Source organism: Crinia signifera, chromosome 2 (assembly GCF_055691185.1).
Source record: "Crinia signifera chromosome 2, ASM5569118v1, whole genome shotgun sequence".
NCBI lineage: Eukaryota > Metazoa > Chordata > Amphibia > Anura > Myobatrachidae > Crinia > Crinia signifera.
Window position 1 is genome coordinate 139,596,814 of NC_139218.1, and position 21,847 is coordinate 139,618,660.

Here is a 21,847-nt window from a genome sequence, read left to right on the forward strand (position 1 = left end):
GTCAACGCCCCTAGCTCCGAGACCCTCCTAGCCGAAGCTAGGGCCAGTAAGACCACTGTCTTCCAGGTTAAATATTTCAGGTCAATTTCCTCCAAGGGCTCAAACCAGGAGGATTTAAGGAACTTCAGCACAACATCCAAGTCCCACGGTGGAGTAGGGGCCACAAAAGGAGGTTGTATGTGCAATACTCCTTGCAGAAATGTCTGCACTTCAGGAATATTAGCCAGTTTCCTCTGGAAGAAAACTGATAACGCAGATACCTGCACCTTCAAAGAGCCTAGGCGTAGGCCGAGATCCAGACCAGCTTGAAGAAAGCTAAGAAATCTTTCAAGTCTGAACTCTGATGGAGAAAACTTTCCCTGTTCGCACCAACCCACATATCTTTTCCAGATATGGTGGTAATGTGCAGCTGTTACCGGTTTCCTTGCACTTGTCATAGTTCTGATGACCGAAGTGTGAAACCCCTTCTGAGTCAGGATCTGCCGTTCAACTTCCAGGCCGTCAAACGCAGCTGTTCCAAGGCCTGGAAGACGCACGGTCCTTGCATGAGTAGATCTCTTTGCAGGGGTAGGCGCCACGAGTCCCTTTGCAGACTTAGAAGTTCCGGGTACCACGTTCTTCGTGGCCAGTCTGGGGCCACCAGAATAACCTCGGTTCCTTCTCTTCTTATCTTCCTTAGCACCCGAGCCACTAGGGGAATCGGTGGGAAGACATAGACCAGGCTGTTGAACGTCCACGGTATGGAGAGGGCGTCCACTCCTTCTGCCTGAGGGTCTCTTGCCCTCGAGAAGTACCTGGATACTTTCCAGTTGTTTCTTGATGCCATCAAGTCTACCAGTGGGGTCCCCCACCGAGCCACCAGAGAATTGAATACCTGGTGGTGTAGACTCCATTCCCCGGGGTGGAGCTCGTGGCGACTGAGGAAGTCTGCTTCCCAGTTGTCCACCCCGGGTATGAAGATGGCCGAGAGCGCTTGGCAATGACTCTCTGCCCAGGACAGGATCTTCGATGCTTCCCTCATACAGGGCCTGCTCTTGGTCCCGCCCTGTCTGTTCAGGAATGCCACCGTGGTGGCGTTGTCTGATTGTATACGGACCGCCTGACCGCAGAGGAGAGGGCCCGCCTTCAGAAGTGCGTAATACACAGCACGTAACTCCAGGCTGTTGATATGGAGGCGTGTTTCCCATAGGGTCCACTTGCCCTGAAAGGACTGACCCATGGTCACTGCCCCCCATCCCGTGAGGCTTGCATCCGTGGTGACTAAGACCCAATCCTGGATGCCAATCCGACGCCCTGCCTGCAGGTTGGGCGTGTGGAGCCACCACTGTAGTGACAGTCTGGTCCGAGATGACAACGCAATGCGCCGGTGCATCTGATGGTGTGAACCGGACCACTTCGCTAGGAGATCGAGCTGGAAAATCCTGCTGTGAAACCTCCCGAATTGGAGAGCCTCGAAAGAGGCGACCATCTTTCCCAATAGGACAATGCACTGGTGCACTGTCACCTGGGGGGTCCTTAGCAAGTCTGTGACCAGCCGCTGGATGTCCAACACCTTGTCCTGTGGCAGGGACACTCTCATGAGAGCTGTGTCCATCACCATGCCCAGGAACTGGAGTCTCTGTGAAGGGATCAGAGAAGACTTTGCCAGATTCAGGAGCCAACCATGGCCCGACAGGGTCTGTATGGTAACTTGTAGAGCTGTCTGTAGTTCCTGTGGCGACCGCGCCTTTACCAACAGGTCGTCCAAGTATGGTATCACGCAGATACCCTTTTTTCTTAAAACCACCATCATCTCCGCCATCACCTTGGTGAATATGCGCGGGGCTGAGGACAAGCCGAATGGCAGTGCGCGAAACTGATAATGCTCGTTTAACAGCGCAAACCTCAGGTATTTCTGATGAGGGGGCCATATTGGGATGTGAAGGTAGGCGTCCTTCACATCTAGGGACGCCAAGAACTCCCCCTCCTCCAGTGCCGCTATCACGGCCCGCAAGGACTCCATCTTGAATTTGGTTACTTTCAAGAAGGGATTCAGGGATTTTAAGTTCAGAATTGGGCGCACTGACCCGTCCGGTTTCGGAACTACAAATAGGTTCGAGTAATAACCCTGCCCCCTCTCTAGGGGAGGGACCCGGGTTATAACCTTGGCCTGCACCAGCTTTTGGATTGCTTGCTGCAACACCACTTGGTCCTCTGGGGACGCTGGGAGGCCTGATTTGAAGAACCTCTGAGGTGGCTGAACTGCAAACTCCAGCTTGTAGCCGTGCGTAATAAGAGCCTGTACCCAAGAATTGAGGCACGAGGCTTCCCAAACCTGGCCGAAGAACGCCAGTCTGGCTCCCACCTCTGCCGGAGCTAATGGTGGAGCCCCACCGTCATGCTGCGGGTTTTCCTGCAGCTGCCCCAGATGGCCGCTCTGCGGTGGCCGAAGCGGAAGGCTTCCTGAATTTACCACGGGAGCCTCTTGCAGCGTTTGAACCACCTCTTGCTTTAGGGCGGAATTTACTAGCCCGAAAGGACTGCTGCTGGGAGTGAGCCTGAAAAGGACGCTTTGGCGCCTGTGGAGTGGATGGCAGGAAAGTGGACTTTCCCGCCGTGGCTTTAGAGATTAATTCGTCTAAATCACTCCCAAATAACCTGCCACCTGTGAAGGGGAGGTTTTCTACACTCCTTTTGGAGTCAGCGTCAGCAGCCCACTGCCGGAGCCAGAGGGATCTGCGCCCAGACACTGCCATGGCTGAGTTACGGCCGTTAATGGCACCTAACTCCTTCTGCGCTTCACACAGAACTTTAGCAGTGTCCTGAATATGGTGTAATTTTTCAGACACCTGCGCAACTGTCATGTCGCCCAGAAGACCTTCCTGTATCTGGGAGGCCCACGTGTATATGGACTTGGCCATATAGCAACTAGCTAATACAGGACGCTGACACGCGCCACTAGCAGTAAAAATGGACTTCAAAGTGTTTTCAACCTTTCTGTCCGTGGTGTCTTTAAGTGAAGACGACCCTGGTACTGGGAGTACCATCTTTTTGGCTAAGCGAGACACAGAAGCATCAACCTCTGGTGGCTCCTCCCACACCTTACGTCCCTCAGGATCGAAGGGAAACGTGGACTTAAACTTTTTAGCCACTTTAAACCTCATTTCTGGGTTATTCCACGCTGACTTGAATGTACTTTCCAGGTCAGCCTGCTCAGGGAAAACTACCTGTTGCCTTTTCTGAGTAGCAAAGAAGGTATCACCTGCTGTGGATTCAGCTAAGGGAAGGTCCAACACCTCCCTGATTGCCATAATCAATGGCTCTGTGCCCCGCAGTAGTGACTGTGAAGCATCAGGCTCGTCATCACCTGCGTCTGCATCATCCATATCATCACCATCATCCCCATCATCAGCCCCGGAATCAGGGGTTTGAGAGGGGGTCTTTCTCTTACGAGTATCCCCAGGGGTGGGAGTAATTACATCCACTCTGGCAGTGAGGACAGCCAGCTCCCTTTGTACTCTCTGGGTCTGTGCTGCAGTAGCAGTTAACTGTGTAGTTACAGTCTCAAGCATGGTTTTTATACCTGTAGCCCAGGCTGGCTCCTGTGAGCTGTCCTGTGTGCTACTTTGCTGCCCAGTTAGTTGTGGGGGGACCCCAGTACTTTGAGGGGACATGCATGACTCACAAGTAACCTGTGATGAAGATGCTGGCACAAACTTATCACTGCACACCATACATGTAAGTTTCCTCACCATTGTGACAAACAAACAGTCTCCCCTCACACAGCGCGCACACACAGTGGATATGCAGTGTGAAATTAACCAGATAAATACTATGTGTAGCCTTATCTGATCTGTACAGCTTAACAAGCCAGTGGGGTGGTGTACAGAGGATAATGGAGGAGACCAATACACCTGATAACCTTAGCTCTCCGATTAGAAGAGCTGGTAATACAGTACAGTATCAATAACAGTACTTTACAGTGTAAGCAGGCAAGTGCACAAGTACACAAGCGCTGAAAACCTGAAGCTGTCTCTGCAAGCAGATTCCCTCTGATCCACACCGCTGAGGAGTGTCTGGAGCAGTATAATGGCGTTTCCAGCAGCCAGGGAAGAAGCAGGAAGCAGGTTTTGGCGCCCTCACAGAGCTGGTCTCACTCTGGGTAAGCTCCGCCCAGCGTAATGGCGCCGGAGCTTACCTGCGTTTTATACTGAGACTGACATTGGGGAATGTCCAAATCCTCTTTGGTAACTGCCCTGGACAAAACAGGAACTGTACCCTGTCTCAGTGTAGGCAGGGGGTTACGCAGTCCCTGTGCAGGGCACCGCCATACCGCCGCCATTTTGCCGCACAATAACCCGGGGACCCCACGGCGGGGGACCCCGGGGTAATACTCACCACAGACGTCTTCAGACTGGACTAGGGGTGTGCGGCGTGCCAGGGGTGTGCGCGCTGCAGCGCAATGCCCGCGGTAACATCACCCACTCAGGACGGTGGTCCTGTGGCAGGGACAGCTCGGTACCTTGAAGTGGCCAGCAGCTGAACCCTTCCCCTAGTCTCCCACGACGCAGGACTGCTGTTAAGTCCAAACAGCAGCCCCAAAATAATAAAGAAAATAAAACAGAAGAAAAACTCTCTGGAGCTCTTCCTGATGCGTGCTTCTCCTGAGGCACAGTTCTCAAACTGAAGCTAGAGGGAGGGGAGCAGAGGGGAGGAGCCAGTACACCCTGTATAAATTTTTATATGTGCCTGTCTCCTTCGGATAAGCTCTTTTCCCCATCGTTATGAACGACTCCCTGTATCCCATAAGAATGATAGAGAAATAGGGATTATAGCCAAGTTTATCACTTACTCAGAAGTAAGTGAAATCTGTGGTTAACTTTATGTTTACACAGGCAATAACAGATAGCAGAACAACTGGTGCACAGAAACCTGCTATTAGTCAGATACTTGCGTTCATGGTATAAACTTTTTATTAAAGAAAGTGTTTTTGTTGTTTCATTTAACAGGCACCAATATAATAGCTCACCAGAACTAGTTCACAGCTGCACAAAACCTCCTGCTTAAACAGAAGAGGGTTTTCATGCTGCTGACAACACCCTCCTCCCAGGTAACCTGGCCACATTGCTGCCTGACAGCTGCTTATGTGACGGGGTATCCTCATTATCTTTTACTGGAGTAACGCCAAATAGCACCTCTTGGCACAGCAGGCCTCAAGATACCGGGCATCGTCTCTGCTAGAAAATGCTCCATAGTCACAAACAATGTGACTAGGACATGCCCTACGTCAGAGTTACGTTGGACTTGGCAGCTCACTCCAGGCATCTAAAGGCCTATACACACATATATTCAGCCCGGCAGACCAGCTCACTGCCTCCTCTTCTCCCTTCCCCTGCAATGTTGCTACCTCTCCCTGCTCCGTATACTCACGCCGCACGGAGCAGGGAGGAAAAGCAGACACCGTCCACCCGCACCCCCATCATCCGCACCTCCCGCTCACCTTCACCTGCACGGAGCAGGGAGGAAAAGACGCAGCCGCCGTCCACCGCACTTCCTGCTCACCCCCTGCTCCCTGGCATAGAGCAGAAGCCACCTGCCGATCACAGCAGCTCCAGGGTCGGTGTTTGCACGGCAGCCCCCGCTCCCCTTCTCCCTCCCCCTGCTTTATATATTAAAGGTTAAGTTAAAGGCATTCACCGCCCGCAGCAGCTCCAGCTCCCCCGCAGCAAACACAAACTGGCCAACAATATCCGACTATTCATATTAATATTAGCCAGTAATATATACATTGTTGGCACTTGCCAGCAATGTATATATTACTGGTACCACTGGGCACCAATGTATATAGATTAGCCATTAATATATGCATTGCTGGCACATGCCAGGGATGTATATATTACTGGACCCCCTGCCCACCAATGTATATTCATTAGCCAGTAATATATGCATTGCTGGCACATGCCAGCAATGTATATATTTGCACCACTGGCCACCAATGTTTATTAATAGTATATGAGGCGGTAACGTATGGCAAGCACTGTATACGTTACCACCTCCACTGCCCGACCATGTAAATTATGTTATGGGTGTAACGTATACATTGCTGGTCTGCGCCAGCAATATATGCGTTAATGCCGCCACTGCCGAACGCCTGTGATCACTGGCCATTTGCTGTCTAATCAACAGCAGGTGGATGTTTTGGGAAGTGCCACTACATGTTCTCCATGAAAAGATGGAGAATTGCTACACGGAGAGACACGGCGAAAATCACTTAGAAAGACGGCGAAAATATCACATTGAATAGGGTGGTTCACTTTTGGAGAGCAAAATGCTCCTTCCAACGCGAAAATAGCACAAACTCGCCATAAAACATGGCAAATTTTTCTCATTGAATACTGCCCAGTGACAGGATCTGGGTGCTGTGGATGTAGCTACAAGGCAGCCCCCAGGTCCGGTATGCACCCCCTTGTGACACCAATGAGTTTATATTTGTGTAAATGTTTCCCTAATTTTAAAAAACGTTCCCCAAAAAAAGCTCAAACCGATATACTTTTCAAGGTTTTACATTTTTAGACTCCAAAAATTACATGTTATTCATTATTGGCCAAATAAAATAAGCACCTTATTAGTCATTCATTGGGGGGTGTCCCAGGAATTCTGAAGGAAATCCTGAATTTTTTTTTTTTTACTAAAATAGGGATTATAGCCAAGCTTATCACTTACTCAGAAGTAAGTGAAATCTGTGGTTAACTTTATGTTTACACAGGCAATAACAATGGTTATTGGGTATTAATGCTGCACTTTTGCAGCAGGGGCTGCTGCAGAAGAACAGCTGGCAGACCAGACCCTTCACTGGTGACTATTTCTGGGGCAGAACAAACCTGCCCCGATCATGTCTGAAGCATTATGCAAATTGAGACAATTTACTACTTTACTATATTTTATTATCAGATTAAAACCAATTTGCTTTCAAGCATACTTCTAGGTAAAAATCTTAGTACATGTAGCGTTGCTACTTCTCTGAGCAAGGGAAAGGTCACACAATGAAGATTGATGTGTTTTGGGATTTAGTCACCAGAATGGAATCCTACCCAGTGCATAAACTTTTTCAATAGCTTTGTTTTCATTAAATTAAAAATGCTAATGTACATCTTGTCACATGTTATGTTAGTCTTCCAAATGTGTTTCTGGAATTGTGCAATAACATTTTGTAATAAAACATAAGGTAAAAATATAAATGCATGTTCGCAAGTTGTAATAAATGAAAAGCCGCACAAGACTTGAGATGTTGGTTAACTAATGTACAAAAAGTCAGCAACTTACTTCTTTTTGGATGTAGTTGTTACTTCCATTAACTGCTCCATCACTCCTATTTTCATTCAGCTCTCTCCTCATTTCCACCTGGCTCTTCAGTTGAAACCCTTCAGAAAGATGCAGAACATTAGAGCAGCACACAACCCAAACAACCACAGGTAGGGCTGACATATTTATAACTGTATTATAAAAAAAAAAAAAAAAAGTATGAGAACCAAGTTCATCCAATAACATATCTGTAATGATTGTTGAAATTAGAAACCATAGTAATAACAAATCTAATCATCTTTTCTTTAGAATAATTTGTGACCAATCAGTGTTTTGAGTGGAGGACTTTGCTTAAGTTAATAACTTAAGCAATTATATTATGGCTACACTCATGTACCTTGAGTGTAAAGGTGCCCATACACTAGTAAGATTTATCTTCAGATCTGGCTGGTTGGAACAAAAAGTATGGATTCTTACCGGTTAATACGCTTTCCTCTACTCCTCCATGGCAGCCGAACACATGGGTTTCCTCCCTTATAGGTAGACATCTGGAAAGGAAAAGAAAAGACACTGCCCCTATATAAGGTCCGCCCCCAAAGGCTCTCTGTCTTTCAATTATCAAGCTTAGATACTATTACTTCATAGCAACAATAAACTAAAACATATCATACAGTACTAAATAGCAATATATACTGTCCCGCAAGTGGCGGGAAATACGCTGCCATGGAGGAGTAGAGGAAAGCGTATTAACTGGTAAGAATCCGTACTTTCCTCTACCTCCCCATGGCAGCCGAACACATGGGTAGTACCCTAGCAGTTTAATCACTGGGTGGGCAACAAAATAACCAATTCAATTAGAATATACAACAAGACAGTGATAACTCATTAATAAGCATACAAGAAAGAAAAGTAAAAACAGAGAAAAAAAGGATACTCCACAGAGTTAACTTCACTCCGTAACAGGCCATCCACTCAGTTTTCTTGCCGAGCTTCTGCCTCTTTTTTTTTTTTAAATTACTGCGCTTAGGATCCTTCTCCCCACCTTGGCATCACTAGAAGATTCTACATCCACCCTATAATGTTTGGTAAGCGTATGAGCCGAAGCCCAACAAGCTGTCTTACATAGTTCGTCTAGTGAGACCGCCTCTTTTTCGGCCCAAGATGAAGCCACAGCTCTGGTGGAATGCGCTTTTAATCCTTTCGGAAGTTCCACCCCTTTCACCTTGTATGCCTCCGAAATACAGTTCTTAATCCACCTTGCAATGGTGGCTTTGGAGGCCCCCAGTCCTTTGTTCCTACCCTCAGATATAAGAAAAAGCCTCTTAGATCTCCTCACAGGTTCCACTCTTTGAAGGTAAATTTTCAATGCCCTGCTGACATCTAGTTTATGAAGCTTGGCTTCTTTGGCGTTAGCTGGTTTATTAAAGAAAGAGGGTAGAACTATTTCTTGATTTATGTGGAATTGGGACACCACCTTGGGCAGAAAGTGAGGGTTGGTCCTCAAAACCACCTTCTCCTCAAAAAAGTTTAGGAACGGCTCCTCGGCCCAGAGTGCTTGAAGCTCTGACACCCTCCTGGCCGATGTGATGGCCACCAGGAAAGCCACTTTCGCCGTCAGGAATTTCATGGGGACCTTGTCCAATGGTTCAAAAGGCTCATCCGTCAGAACATTCAGTACCATATTGAGATCCCAGGGTCTTATCTTCTTTATGGCCTGCACAAATCTCTGTATATAACGGTTTTCCGCTATCTTGGAATCCAGCATAGCACTAATTGCTGAGATCTGTACCTTCAGTGATCTTACAGATAAACCCTTGTCCATCCCTCCTTGAAGAAATTCTAAAATAGTAGAGATGTCAGTATGTTTTCTATTTTTACCTCTACAGAACCTCATAGTCCTCCCAGATCCTATAGTAGGTTTTCGATGTTGAGTTTTTTCTGGCCTTAAGCAGTGTATTCACCACTCTCGCTGAGAACACCTCAAGGTTCTGGTCTCAGTAACCACGCCGCTAATCTCCAGTGGTCTGGTTGGGGTTGGACAAACTTTCCTTGCCTCAGCAAGTCCTGTTCCTGAGGCAGAAACCATGGGGCTTCCACCGCCATCCTTGTTACTCTGGGGAACCAGGACCTCCTTGGCCAAAACGGTAGGATCATTATCACAGTGGCCTGTTCTCTCTGTCATTTGCTGAGAATCCGAGGAATCACAGGGAATGGAGGAAATGCGTATAGTAGACCTCTCCCCCATGATGCTGACAGAGCGTCTACTTGCCACGCCCGTGGCTCCCAATGTCTTGACATAAACTTTGGCACCTTTGCATTCCTGCTGGTAGCCATCAGATCCACCAACGGTAGTCCCCATCTTTTGACTATCCTTTCGAAGACCTCCTGAGAAAGCTCCCATTCCGCTGGCCTTAGCAACACCCTGCTTAGAGAGTCTGCTTGTTAATTCCTCTCTCCAGCTATAAACACTGCCTTCAGACTCTTTGTCCACCTCTCGGCCCATTGCAATAGTTCTGTTACTTCCTTCATGAGGCTTCTGCTTTTTGTGCCTCCCTGTTTGTTGACATAAGCCACGACAACTTGGTTGTCTGACCTGACTAGCACATTTTTCTGCTGTAGCCGATGTTGGAAATGCAAGCAGGCCAAGGTGACCGCCCTCATTTCCTTTAGGTTGGAGTGTAACCTCTTGGTTGCCCCTCTCCATACTCCCTGAGCGGCTTCTCCTTCGTAGACTGCTCCCCAGCCTGTATGACTGGCATCGGTTGTGAGGACCACCTGATTTTCTTCTAGGAAAGACCTTCCTCGACGAAATTTGCTTGTGTCTGACCACCATCTGAGGTCTGCCAGTGCGCCCCTCGATAGGACGATTCTTTGATTCAGGTTTTTCCCATCACCGTCCCATTGGGACAGGAAGCAGTTTTGCAGGGACCTTGTATGGAACCTTGACCAACTGACAGTGTCCTGTGCTGCCGCCATAAGGCCTAGAATCCTCATGCAGTCTGCCGACTTCACTGCTTGTCTTGCCAGAAGACTTCTGACCTCCTTTCTTAATTTCTCTAATCTCTCCTCCGTCAAGGTTATTCTCATTAACCCGGTGTCTATCATGACCCCTAGGTATTTTACTGACCTTGTCGGTCTCAATTGACTTTTCTCCACGTTTATGATCCAGCCGTGCCTTTCTAGGTACTGTATCACTCTCTGCGTATGTCTCAGGGCTAGTTCTTCCGAACTGGCCATTATTAGAAGGTCGTCTAGGTAAGCCCAGATCGCTATCCCTTCTTGCCTGAGATTGGCAATAAGAACTATTAGTACCTTCGCGAAAGTTCTTGGGGACGTGGAGAGTCCGAATGGGAGCGCTGTAAACTGGTATGTGACTCCCCAGAGACGAAATCTTAGGAACTTCTGGTGATCTGTACATATGGGTATATGCAAGTAAGCGTCCTTTAGGTCTATGGTGGTGAGGAACGAGCCTTGTCTTATGTCCGGTAGGATGGACCGGATCGACTCCATTTTGAATTTTTTTGCATGTACGAATGAGTTCAGCCTCCTCAGGTCCAGGATGGTCCTGAAGCCCCCCCGAGGCTTTTTTTTACTACGAAGAACCGGGATTGCCACCCCCGGCCTTCTTGATCCTCCGGGACCCTCACCACTACTCCTTGAGCCATCATTGTCAAAAGCTGTCTAATAAGGCTTTTGTTACTTGCGGGCACTTTGGCATTGGAGAAACTTCTTGCCAGTTTCCCGGCGGTTTGACGAACTCTATTCGGTATCCGCTGGAAACTATCTCCTGGATCCACCTGTCCTGCGTACATCGGAGCCAAGCTTGCTGGTATTTCATTAGCCTGCCTCCGACCCTGTGCCTGGCGTCATTGGGACAGGTTACGAAATCCAAATCTGCCCTCTTTGCCTCGCTGACCTCGAAAGGAACCTCTGTTCCCGAACCAAGGCCTTCTATACCCTCTACCTGGCCTATAGGTTCTGGCCTCTTTGAGGTCAGGGGTTTAAAAAGGCTGGAACCGATTAAAGGGTTTCCTTGTTGTTTTGTCCTGCGGGAGCCATACTGATTTCCCGCCAGAGAGTTTGGAGATAATATCATCGAGTTTGGCACCAAAGAGATATTCTCCATGAAAAGGCAAAGAAACCAATTTATTCTTGGATTGGGCATCAGCCGCCCAGGGCTTCAGCCACAGGGCCCTCCTTGCAACCGCTGTACTTGCGTTAGCTCTTGCTGATAACCTCACTGTGTCCAGAGATGCGTCGCAGACAAATTCAATAGCCACCTGCATGTTCTGCACCACTTTAAGCAGTTCAGCCCTTTTGATACCATCCAGTAAATCGGATTCGAGATCCTGACACCATGATCTCAGAACCCTAGAGGTCACTGCGATTGCAGAGGAAGCCTTAATCGCCGCCCCTGATGTCACATGTTTCCTCAGGGTAATCTCCATCTTTCTCTCCATACTATCCTTAAAGATGTTGGCGTCTTCCAACGGGAGAGTAGTTTTTCTAGATATTCTCGCAATCGCGGCGTCCACCTTGGGCGCAACCTCCCAATGCTTAATAAGCTTATCCTCAAAGGGGTACATCTTTGCCACCCTGACCGGGGCTGCTACCTTTTTGTCAAGATTGGCCCATTCCTCTTCTACAACCTCCTTCAACGCTTCGGACAAGGGAAATGTTTTGGGCCTTTTTTTCTTGTCTTTAAATAATAAGTCCTGTAATTTTCCCTCCTGCGGAGGGTCCTCTATGTTGAGTGACTTATTAATCAAGCCCAACAGGTTCTAAAGTAGGTCTGGATTAAAGTCCAGATCTGGCTTCTCCTGGGCTACTTTTCCTTCCTCTACATCGTCGTCAGCCCCTACCGCGGGGCCCTCTCCTGAACCATCCGAATCTTCGGACAATACCTCCCTGGGCCTTTTAAGGGACATTTTAGCTAGGTCATCCTTTGTGACGAAGGTATCGGCCAGGGAAGATCTTAACAGACACCAGGTCCTTCATTTGATCCGGCCCCAGCACAGGTGGCCTTTTGCACTTCTCGCATACGGAGCCTGTACATTTATCTGACAGGTCCTTATCACAAAGGACACATTTGGCAGGCCGCTTCTTATGTCTTGCCTTGGCCTCAGCCTTCTCCTTGCCAGTCTCTGACCTAAACATACAATAATTTACTATCAATAAACCTTGTGCAAAAACTCTTTTTTTTTTTTTTAAACCAATAACCGAAAATAATACTACATTCCTAGGCTTACCCTGACTTGGATGGCTGCCTTCTCTCCTCCTCCATTCTATCAACTCTGTAAGACATATTCTAAATTCAGCCAGAGGATAAACAAGAGAGAAGTCCCCGCAGCGCAGCTGCCAGGGGATCTTACCAGTCTGCTGAATCCTTCTCTCGTTTGCTGTAGTGCAGTGTAACATACACAAGTCCCGCTATATGAAGAGATCCCCCAGGTCGCCTGGCGCCTTTTTATGACGCCAGACGCCGGCTGCAGACACCGCCGCAGCCCTGGCCGACGCGCTCCCCCCCCCCAGGCTGACGTCAGACGCCGCAGCGTCTGCTGCGTACTCTTCCAGCGCCGGAACGCGCGCGCGCCCCGGCACCACGCACGCGGCTGACACACACCGCAGCCAACCGCCCAGCTCTGAGGGGGGATGCACCGCCGCCTGCCAGCACTCGGCTTCAGTGAAGGGAACGCCGCTCCATACAAACGACTGAGGGGGACTCCCATTGGCACAGTCAGTACCCGTGCGCAGGTTCACAGGGCGCCCCTAACTGCACTAGGCAGCGGGACGCCTCAGCAGACAGGCTCCCAACTACACTAGGTAGTGGGACACCTCTACCTAACCATAGGTCTAAACCCCTGCTGCACTAGGCAGTGGGGAAGACCGGCAGCCTTTTCACAGGGTAAGCCTTCTGTCCACCTGGAAAGGAAAAAAAAAGACAGAGCCTTGGGGGGCCGACCTTATATAGGGGCAGTGTCTTTTCTTTTCCTTTCCAGATGTCTACCTATAAGGGAGGAAACCCATGTGTTCGGCTGCCATGGGGAGGTAGAGGAAACATGGTTATGGATGAGTAACAGTTAAGCAGTTTTCCAGCATTTCCAAGAAAATGGTCAACTGTCATTTGCTCTCATCCATAACCATGTTTTTGTTCCAACCAGACAGATCTGAAGATAAACATGCGTGTGTATGGCCACCTTTACACGACACAATATTAAAACAAATTACAACATTACAATATAGACTGTAAACTCCACTTGGGCAGGGACTGATGTGAATAAAATATTATTTGTAAACCACTGCTGAATATGCGTGTGCTATATGGTAAGAAATAATCCCAATTTAAAAAAAAGTATTGGTGGAGGATTAAGAGGTTTATTGTTTGATCATAAACCTGAAAAGAATATGCCCAGCACCGATGCATACTGATTGGAAAAAGGTGTGCACACAGACAATATTTTAAATGATATGCATGATGACGACCATTGTTACCAATATAGTCATGCATATCATTTAGTTTGTACGCTCTGTCTTTAATGATGCATGCTCCCGCAGGTCATTAGGGATCCCCTTCTGTCGTCTGTACATGCAGAAAAATCAGATATAAGCCCCATACACACTACACAACCACGGCTGATATAGTTAACCTTATCGGCCGCCCAATATTGCCCATACAGTACACACTGAACGGTATTGGCCCTGGGACATGCAGGTCATTTGGCTATATTGCCAAATTGACCTGCATGTTCAGTAGATATCACTCAGTTAACGACATGCGGGATATTGAGTGTCCATACTAGACAATATTGTGAATAATATCACTCAGAAGCACCTTAATTACCTTTAAGTAATTAAGCAAGTTTTATTTATATAGCACACTTTCAACAGGACATAATACATGGGATTTGGGGGAACAGCAAAAAGGTCCCAATAAGACAAATCCATGTATTTTTCATCCCATCCACAGGTACTGTATATCAGATGAGGAAGCCATGTTGGGCGCACTACAAAGGTTACAACAATATTGTTTAGTGTGTATGGGGCTTTCCTCTTAGTTGTGGCTACTGAAGATATCATTGAAGATTATCTTTTGAGAAATTTTTCACTTCACAAGAGATACCGTTTGTCCTAGAGTTCTGAGAAGTAAAAGGGAAGTAGTTACCAATATAGTTTCTTAAGCATATAGTCGATGTACTCGATTTAAATCTGATTATACACTATGCAATATCAATAGCGAACTAAGGGGTAGCTTTATTATTAGTCAATCAGGGGAATATGCACTATCCCCGTGCGTACCCACTGTGCGGGTGTCTAACGTGTGGTGGTGAGGGGCAGGAGGCATAGCGCAGGACCAATATTTTATACAGCGCGCCTACCCAATGTATGAACAGTCAGCATCGCTGACCGTCCGCCGGCAGCTATCGACTGACAGCTGCAGGTGGCGATGCCCTATCCCCACAGCTGTCCCTGCTGCTGGCTCTGAACTGCACTGGGGATCTCGTGTGAGTAGCGAGATCCCGCGCATGCCCAGTCCAGCCAGCCAAGGGGGAAGGAGACAGAACGTCAGTGTTAACTGATGCGCTGTCAGCAGGAGGAGGCATCACTGGAGGGTGAGTTACCACTCCCCCATTTTGGTGGGCAAGATGTTTATACATCGTGTTGGTCTACCCTCCTGCTTCGCCTCACTAATGAGGCAAAGCAGGAAGTGTTATAGCTGCGTATTATTAATAAATCTACCCCTCTTTGGATAATGATACTGCTTGAACTCCAGGGTGAACAATAAAGCACTGAAACACTGACCGATATTACTATATTGTTGAGTAACGTCAGTCAGCCTTTAATAGTGACCACAGGAGAGCGCATCGTCAAGGATATAGTGGGTAAACACAAGATTATATACACAACAATATAATTTATGTGCTTATAGTTAAGAAATAGTGTGCATCCAGCTTATGACGGCTAAGAAAATAAGCACAGACCTTCATCCTCACTGTCTGAATAATGATCTTCATGGCCTGCACCATTTTCTTCAACTTGCACCTCTTCCAGTAGTTGCTGCAGCTTCTTTTCATACACACTCCTTGTACTGGCTAGACAAAACAGGAAATTACTAATAAACTGCAAATCCCTAACAGAAAACAAGCGTGTTCACCATATCTTTTCAGCTTTAGCTGCGTTCAGCATATGGGCCAGGTTTTGATACAATATCACCAGGGAAAATAAAGCATTGGTGACTAAACACCCTTTAAGCGATGCTAACAGCAAATAATGGTTCTAAAAGGGAAGCAAGTGAACCACAGAGCAATACGCAATGATAAAATTAAATGTTTTACTTCTACCCCCTGGATCACATATACCAATTACTTAGATTTACAACATGCATATTCTTGTAATCCTGCTCTGCAGGTCAATGTTCACACAATACAATAAGATGAGGCTGGCTGTGGACCAGGCCGGATAATCAGGAAATTAACTACGTACTTTGTGAAAACAATCTACAGTACATGCAGCAATCTTTATGAAATACTACACCGCTCTGACACTCCATTACTCAACATGACGCACTGAGTGATCAGTGTTTATTGACTGACCGCTCGGACACACTTTATTGCTCATGTAAAATAAGATATGCATACGTAAGATAGGTCCCGGGTTGACCCCATATTTCAGTAGCTGTTCCTTGAGCTCAATGTTGCTTAAGCTTCCAACTTCCATCTTGTTTCTTCTGTTTTCCCTGTGGTTAGCAACAGGCAGAAGCTGCAAAAGAAACGGGATGTGATTAAAAAAGTTGTGCAGCAAACTATAAATGAGCTTCAACATGCTTTTTCTACAGCAATGGAGTCTGGTGTGGTGACCCTGCATACAGGCCACGGTGGTTGTGTGCATTACTTGATTTCGAATTACGAATATATTACAGATGGTGTCTTGACCGTCTAAGCCTTTTTGCACCTCCCTTCATGTTTTCAATATTTTTTCCATGTGTCATTTCACATAATTGAATTTATGGACATCTATGGTTTGACTTCTTTGCATGTGTGGAATGCATGGGTTGTTGCTGGCATTTATTAAAAATGTCATTACAATAGCCCAAATATAACCCCTTTTTCATCGCAAATGCCTGGTCGCACCTGGGATTTGGACACGCGGTCCGTCCCGGGAGTGACCAGACATTTGCAAGGTGAGGCCAGGTCGCTGATGTCACATGGGGGTGGGGAGGAGTGGCAGCACGTCATCAGGGGCAGAGGCAGCACTTGGAGCCAACATTGCCTCCTCCCTGTAGTGTATACGGGACCCAGGTCTAACCATTTACACTGCCAAGCAACCCAAGTCCGACCCGGGTAAAAACCCTTTTTTTAACCTGTTGGCGCGGTCAACCTGCACAGTAACCCGGTGGGACCCGGGTAATTTGCGAAGTGTGGAAGGGGTAATACTAATACATTTACTGAGAAAAATAATGTTGAGGTGTTCACTATTTTTACGCGTTGTATATTTAATTGCTTTGGGCTGGATGCTCTAATAACCCCGGCAGCACATCACCGGCATTCGCATTGCTAATAATCGCATATGCAGTAACATATGCAATTATTAACGCAAAAGCAATGGCCGGCTATGTGCAGCGGGTTCCCCCCTCCCTCCCTGAACCCTTAACCGGCTGTGAGTGCTTCCTCCTCCCTGCACCCAGAAGTGGTGCAGAGAGGAGGAGGAGGAGATCACTGGTCTGGGCAGCACAGCAGGAGGCTGCCCGGACACAGGTGAGGGAGGGCAGCACAGATAGGCGGGGGGCACGCGAAAGGAAGCCCATAGGCTTCCATGGGGTTACGCCATCTAGAACTGGCGTAACCCCCCGCAGTGAAGCCCTGGCGGTGGGGCTTTGCTGTATATGAAAATGCGGTAAAAAACCCCAAAACTGGTGTTTTACAGCATTTTTTGTTTGGAGCATCTCGCCCTATATGTTTTGCATTGAGGTCACTTTATCAGATACATCTAACCCAAGTTGCTACAAGGTTTTATCATCAGTCTCCAAAATGAAAAATCGGACACTGCATAGAAAAACTGCCATACACCCCTAGGATGAATGAATGAATGCTGAGAAATGTTCCGATAAATCTGATAAACACAGTTTGGTACATACAGAATTATCCAGCAAGTGGAAAAGACTGAATAATTACGAAAAAGACTCCAACAATCAGACATACTGAAAATATCCAAAATCGCCACCATAATCGTATAGTCAATGACTAATGGATGATGTTAGCTTGGTCTGACAAACATTTTAATCTGAAGCTGTACGCCCAGCATAAGGCATGTTCTGGAAACTACAAATAACCATAAAGATAACTATGCAATTTAAATTAGTTAAATAGGACTTCCGGTTCCGGTCATGGAGTAGGAGGCAGCAGAGAACGTGCGCTCCGCTGTGTCCCCGGTGATCTCACCCCCTCTGAAGCCCCTCCATCGCCCGAAACAGCCCCCAGGACAACGGAGAGTATGCCCGCACCACTGTGAAGCCTCCGGTGGCTCCCGACGCCCGCTCTCTGACGCAATAACAACACGGAGCGCCGAGCCGCGGCGCACGTGCGACGAGGCCCGCGCTGCTGCACAGACGCGACCATAGGACGGAGGACCCCAGGCGGCAAGGTACACCCTGAAAAACCGGCAGAAAGCTCCCGCGACACCCCACCAAAGGTGAGCGGACCTGGGCATCACATAAGGTAGAAGGGGCAGCATTCCTCATACCTCAGGCGCCAGCCTTCAGCTAGAAGGGAAACGGGCGGGCAGGCAGCGGCAAAGCACGCGACCGCAGCAGGACATATCTACCTGGCGGGGCACAGCAACACTTCTAAAGTAAAAGAGGATACTCCACTCTCTCCTGTTTTTCCCGTGCAGCAATAACCCTACAAATGAGAAGCATTGTGACTGAGACTGTGTAAGACCATACTGATAGCAAGCACAAAGCTGCACTTGCCTTGCAGCCTAGGAAGACAAGGGGCGACCACACTGCACTGCACTGTATCCATATAAAAAGCCAGCTATTACTAGTATAGCCTGATACCAGGACTGTATAATAACAGAAAGTGCGGTTACTGACGGATGGAAAAATTTTTCTCCCCACAAATGACGAGAGGATCCCAGAAACAAAGTGACCATAAGGCCCAGACAAGTGCAAAAGCACAGGGCAAAAACAAGATGGCGGCAGAGGGCGAGACGCAGGGGGGAATGGCCCTTTCACAGCAGGGCACACAGCTCTTGTTTACCCCCTCCCCAGACACAGATGAGGGCCCCCCGGTTTCCTACCCAGGAGTGGTGAGGGCCATACAGGAGACTATGGGGCCTCTGATGGAAGCACAAGCTGCCAAATTCAATACTGCATTACAAGATCTTACGACACAGATAAAACAAGTGGCGCAAATGCAGCAAGTTACGGAAAATAGGGTTGGGGAGATATTCCATGATGTCTCAGCCCTTAAAGCTTCTAATACTAAGTTGCAACAGACATGCTGGGACTTACAAAACAAACTTGACGATCTGGAAATCAGATCCCGTAGGAATAACTTGAGAATTGTGGGATTGGATGAATCTGTCAAGGGCCCGGAGTTGTACAAGTTCCTACAGGCCACCTTGCCAAATATGCTAGAGATAAAGGAGCAATGCAAAGATATGGTAGTGGAAAGAGCACATAGACTGGGCCCAATGCGGGAAGCTCAGGGAAGCAGACCCAGGGTGGTAATTTTCAGATGCTTGAACTTTGTGCACAAAGAGGCAATTTGGGCTGCGTCCAGGAGACACCGTGAGTTAACTTGGAACAACGCAAAGATATTCATATTTCAGGACTATTCCGCTGAGGTCACCAGGGCCCGTAAGGAATTTGCCCCCATTTGCTCAAGACTTTTCCGATCCAATAGAAAATTTGCCCTACTCTATCCTGCTCGCCTCAAGCTGTTTGAGGGGGACACTGCGAAGGAATTTAGCACAGCAGCTGACGCAGATTCATACCTCAGGGAAATGGACACTGCGACAGGCGCAGCCCAGGAACCTGGGGGGTCACAACGCCGAGATGAATGAGTTTGAGTGGGCTTAGCCAATTCCAAAATGCTTTATTTGTTGGGTCCTGTTGACCTTTACTCACCTTCTAGGCCCTATCCCTAATGGACTTTGTCCTTATGTATCTAAATCTAGAAAATGTTCACTAGGAGCATTTAGAGGAGGATGGGGTATAAAAATAGGCGGGTTAACTACAAACGTTATTCTAAGTTATACAGAACTATGTAGTAAATAGGAGGCCCGGGCTTATATAATCTTATGCCACATAGCAACTTTTGAGGGCTAGGGGAACGGGTCAGGAGGCTTACATTCTGGAGAGCATTACATGTCATGGAGCACTTGCACCCAGATAGGGAAATACTTGATTAGCCAGCATGCAGCTGAGACTGAGGGAGAAACAGAGGGTTAAAAGGGCTGATTACTATGTTACTCAAAATGTTAAAAGATAGTTAAGTATGGTGTGGAGAGGTTCAGTTACTCAGGGGGGGGCGAGGGGGTGGGGGAAAGGGGGATACTAAGGGGATCACGGGTATGATCTGAATCTGGGAAGTTCTGATGAAAACGAGAATGAGTGACGCTCTCACTCGACGACAGGTCGGGGAGTGGGAGGGTCTATTAAGTGTTGTATGTTTGTCTTTCGTCTGCCCCCTGTATGTCTTTCTTACCCTTATGTCGGTCCCTTTTAGCTATGTACAATCTTTGAAACAGTTACTCTCAACACCAGGCCATGGCGAGCCTTAGAATAGGAACGTTTAATGTTGGGGGGTTTAACACTCCTGCTAAACGTAGAAAGATTTTAACCTATTTGAACAAGATGTCTTTAGATCTGGTTTTTCTACAGGAAACCCATCTCATTCCGAGAGAGGTGCTGAAATTGAACATGCTGAGATGGAAGGTACTGTCATATGCCTCTTTTAATTCTAAATCTAGGGGTGTGGCCATACTAGCTAAGAATACGCTCAACGTTAAGGTTCTTTCAGAAGATAGACAATCAAGGTAGATTTGCAATAGTTAAGGTTACCATCAACGACAATACGTACGTGCTTTGTAACATATATGCACCTAATGCTAACCCTCAGCCATTTTACACAGCCTTGGAAACGAGGCCTAGCCTGCAGGGCACTGAGGCTTTAATACTAGCAGGGGACTTAAATGTGACCGCATCTAATACACTAGACAGAAACACCCCGGGATCAAGAAATGTGAGCAGAGGTGAGCATATTATACCCTCCCTCTGCGAACGATTTCAACTGGTGGATGCCTGGAGGGCCAGTTATCCTGTGGAGAGGGATTACACGTGCCTATCGGCAGCGCACGGCACTTTGTCTAGGATAGACTACATCTTAATATCTAAGCATTTGTTCCCTAGAGTGGTAGATTCCAAAATCGAAAGCATCAGCCTCTCAGACCACGCTTTGTGCTGGATCCAAGTTATGTCACGGGTAGACAAAGGGCCCATCAGACAGTGGAGGTTTCCATCTTACTTGTCAAACTCAATCCAATTTAGAAACATGCTGGAGGCAGCATGGATGGAGTTCAAACATAACAACTTAGACACAGAAACAACAGACCCGACCTTATTCTGGCAGGCCTCTAAGGCTGTGCTTAGAGGAACAATAATGTCCTACTGTAAAAAGAGGGAAAAAGAACTAGAAAAAGGATACCTAGAGGCACAAACCAAACTGACCCACTCATTTTCGGCCTTTAAAAATAACCCCACCCCTGAAACCAGGGCCCAATACCACACTGACAAGATGGCTTTTGACAATGTGCTGGGGGGACTGGAATCCGGGAGCACCTTCCGCAAAAATAGTAAATTTTTCCGTTTTGGCAACAAGGCGGGGAGGATGCTATCACATCTATTGACAGGAAGAAACCCCCCGACAGTGGTAAAAGCTATTAAAGGGAGGGATGGGAAAATAAAAAAAGGCAATGCAGACATTGCTGGGGTGTTCTTGGATTTCTACTCTTCACTATATTCATCCCCACAGATAAACGAGGAACAAAAATCAAAGTTCTGGGAAAAAATAAAGCTGCCTCAAATCACTGATATGCAAAAAGATGCCCTGACAGCCCCAATCACGTTAGAGGAGGTCTTGGGGGTTATAAAGAACCTTAAAACAGGGAAATCTCCGGGGCCGGACGGATTTGCTAATGAATATTTCAAAATACTGGCCACTAGAATAAGTCCCTCATTGGTAACAGTATACAACACAGTCATGTCGGGAGAGGCCATACCTAATTATTTTAACTCAGCGATAATTAGAATTCTTCCCAAACAGGGCAGGAACCCGGAAGAACCTAGTTCCTATAGGCCGATCTCATTACTAAATTCAGACTATAAAATACTGACAAAGATACTGTCGGAAAGACTCAAGCTACTATTGCCAAATATCATACATACCGACCAAACAGGGTTCATTTGGGGGAGACAGTCAGTGGTAAATATTAGAAAACTCCTGGCGGTCATGGAGTGGCTTAAGCTGCACCCATCGGGGGAACAGAACATGGTTCTCTCCCTCGA

The 21,847-nt window shown here is 47.4% G+C and overlaps 1 protein-coding gene across 10 annotated transcripts in view; it reads right to left on the reverse strand.

The window, feature by feature from the left end:
• Positions 1–21,847, reverse strand: part of LEMD1 (LEM domain containing 1) — a 92,088-nt gene that overhangs the window by 17,647 nt on the left and 52,594 nt on the right. For all 10 annotated transcript variants that reach the window (XM_083173006.1, XM_083173008.1, XM_083173010.1 and 7 more), the window contains exons 2-4: positions 15,918–16,038; positions 15,261–15,371; positions 7,303–7,400 (exon numbers count right to left, since the gene is read on the reverse strand). In XM_083173006.1, the coding sequence (XP_083029132.1) occupies positions 7,303–7,400; positions 15,261–15,371; positions 15,918–16,038 (330 nt within the window). The remainder of the gene's footprint in view (positions 1–7,302; positions 7,401–15,260; positions 15,372–15,917; positions 16,039–21,847) is intronic.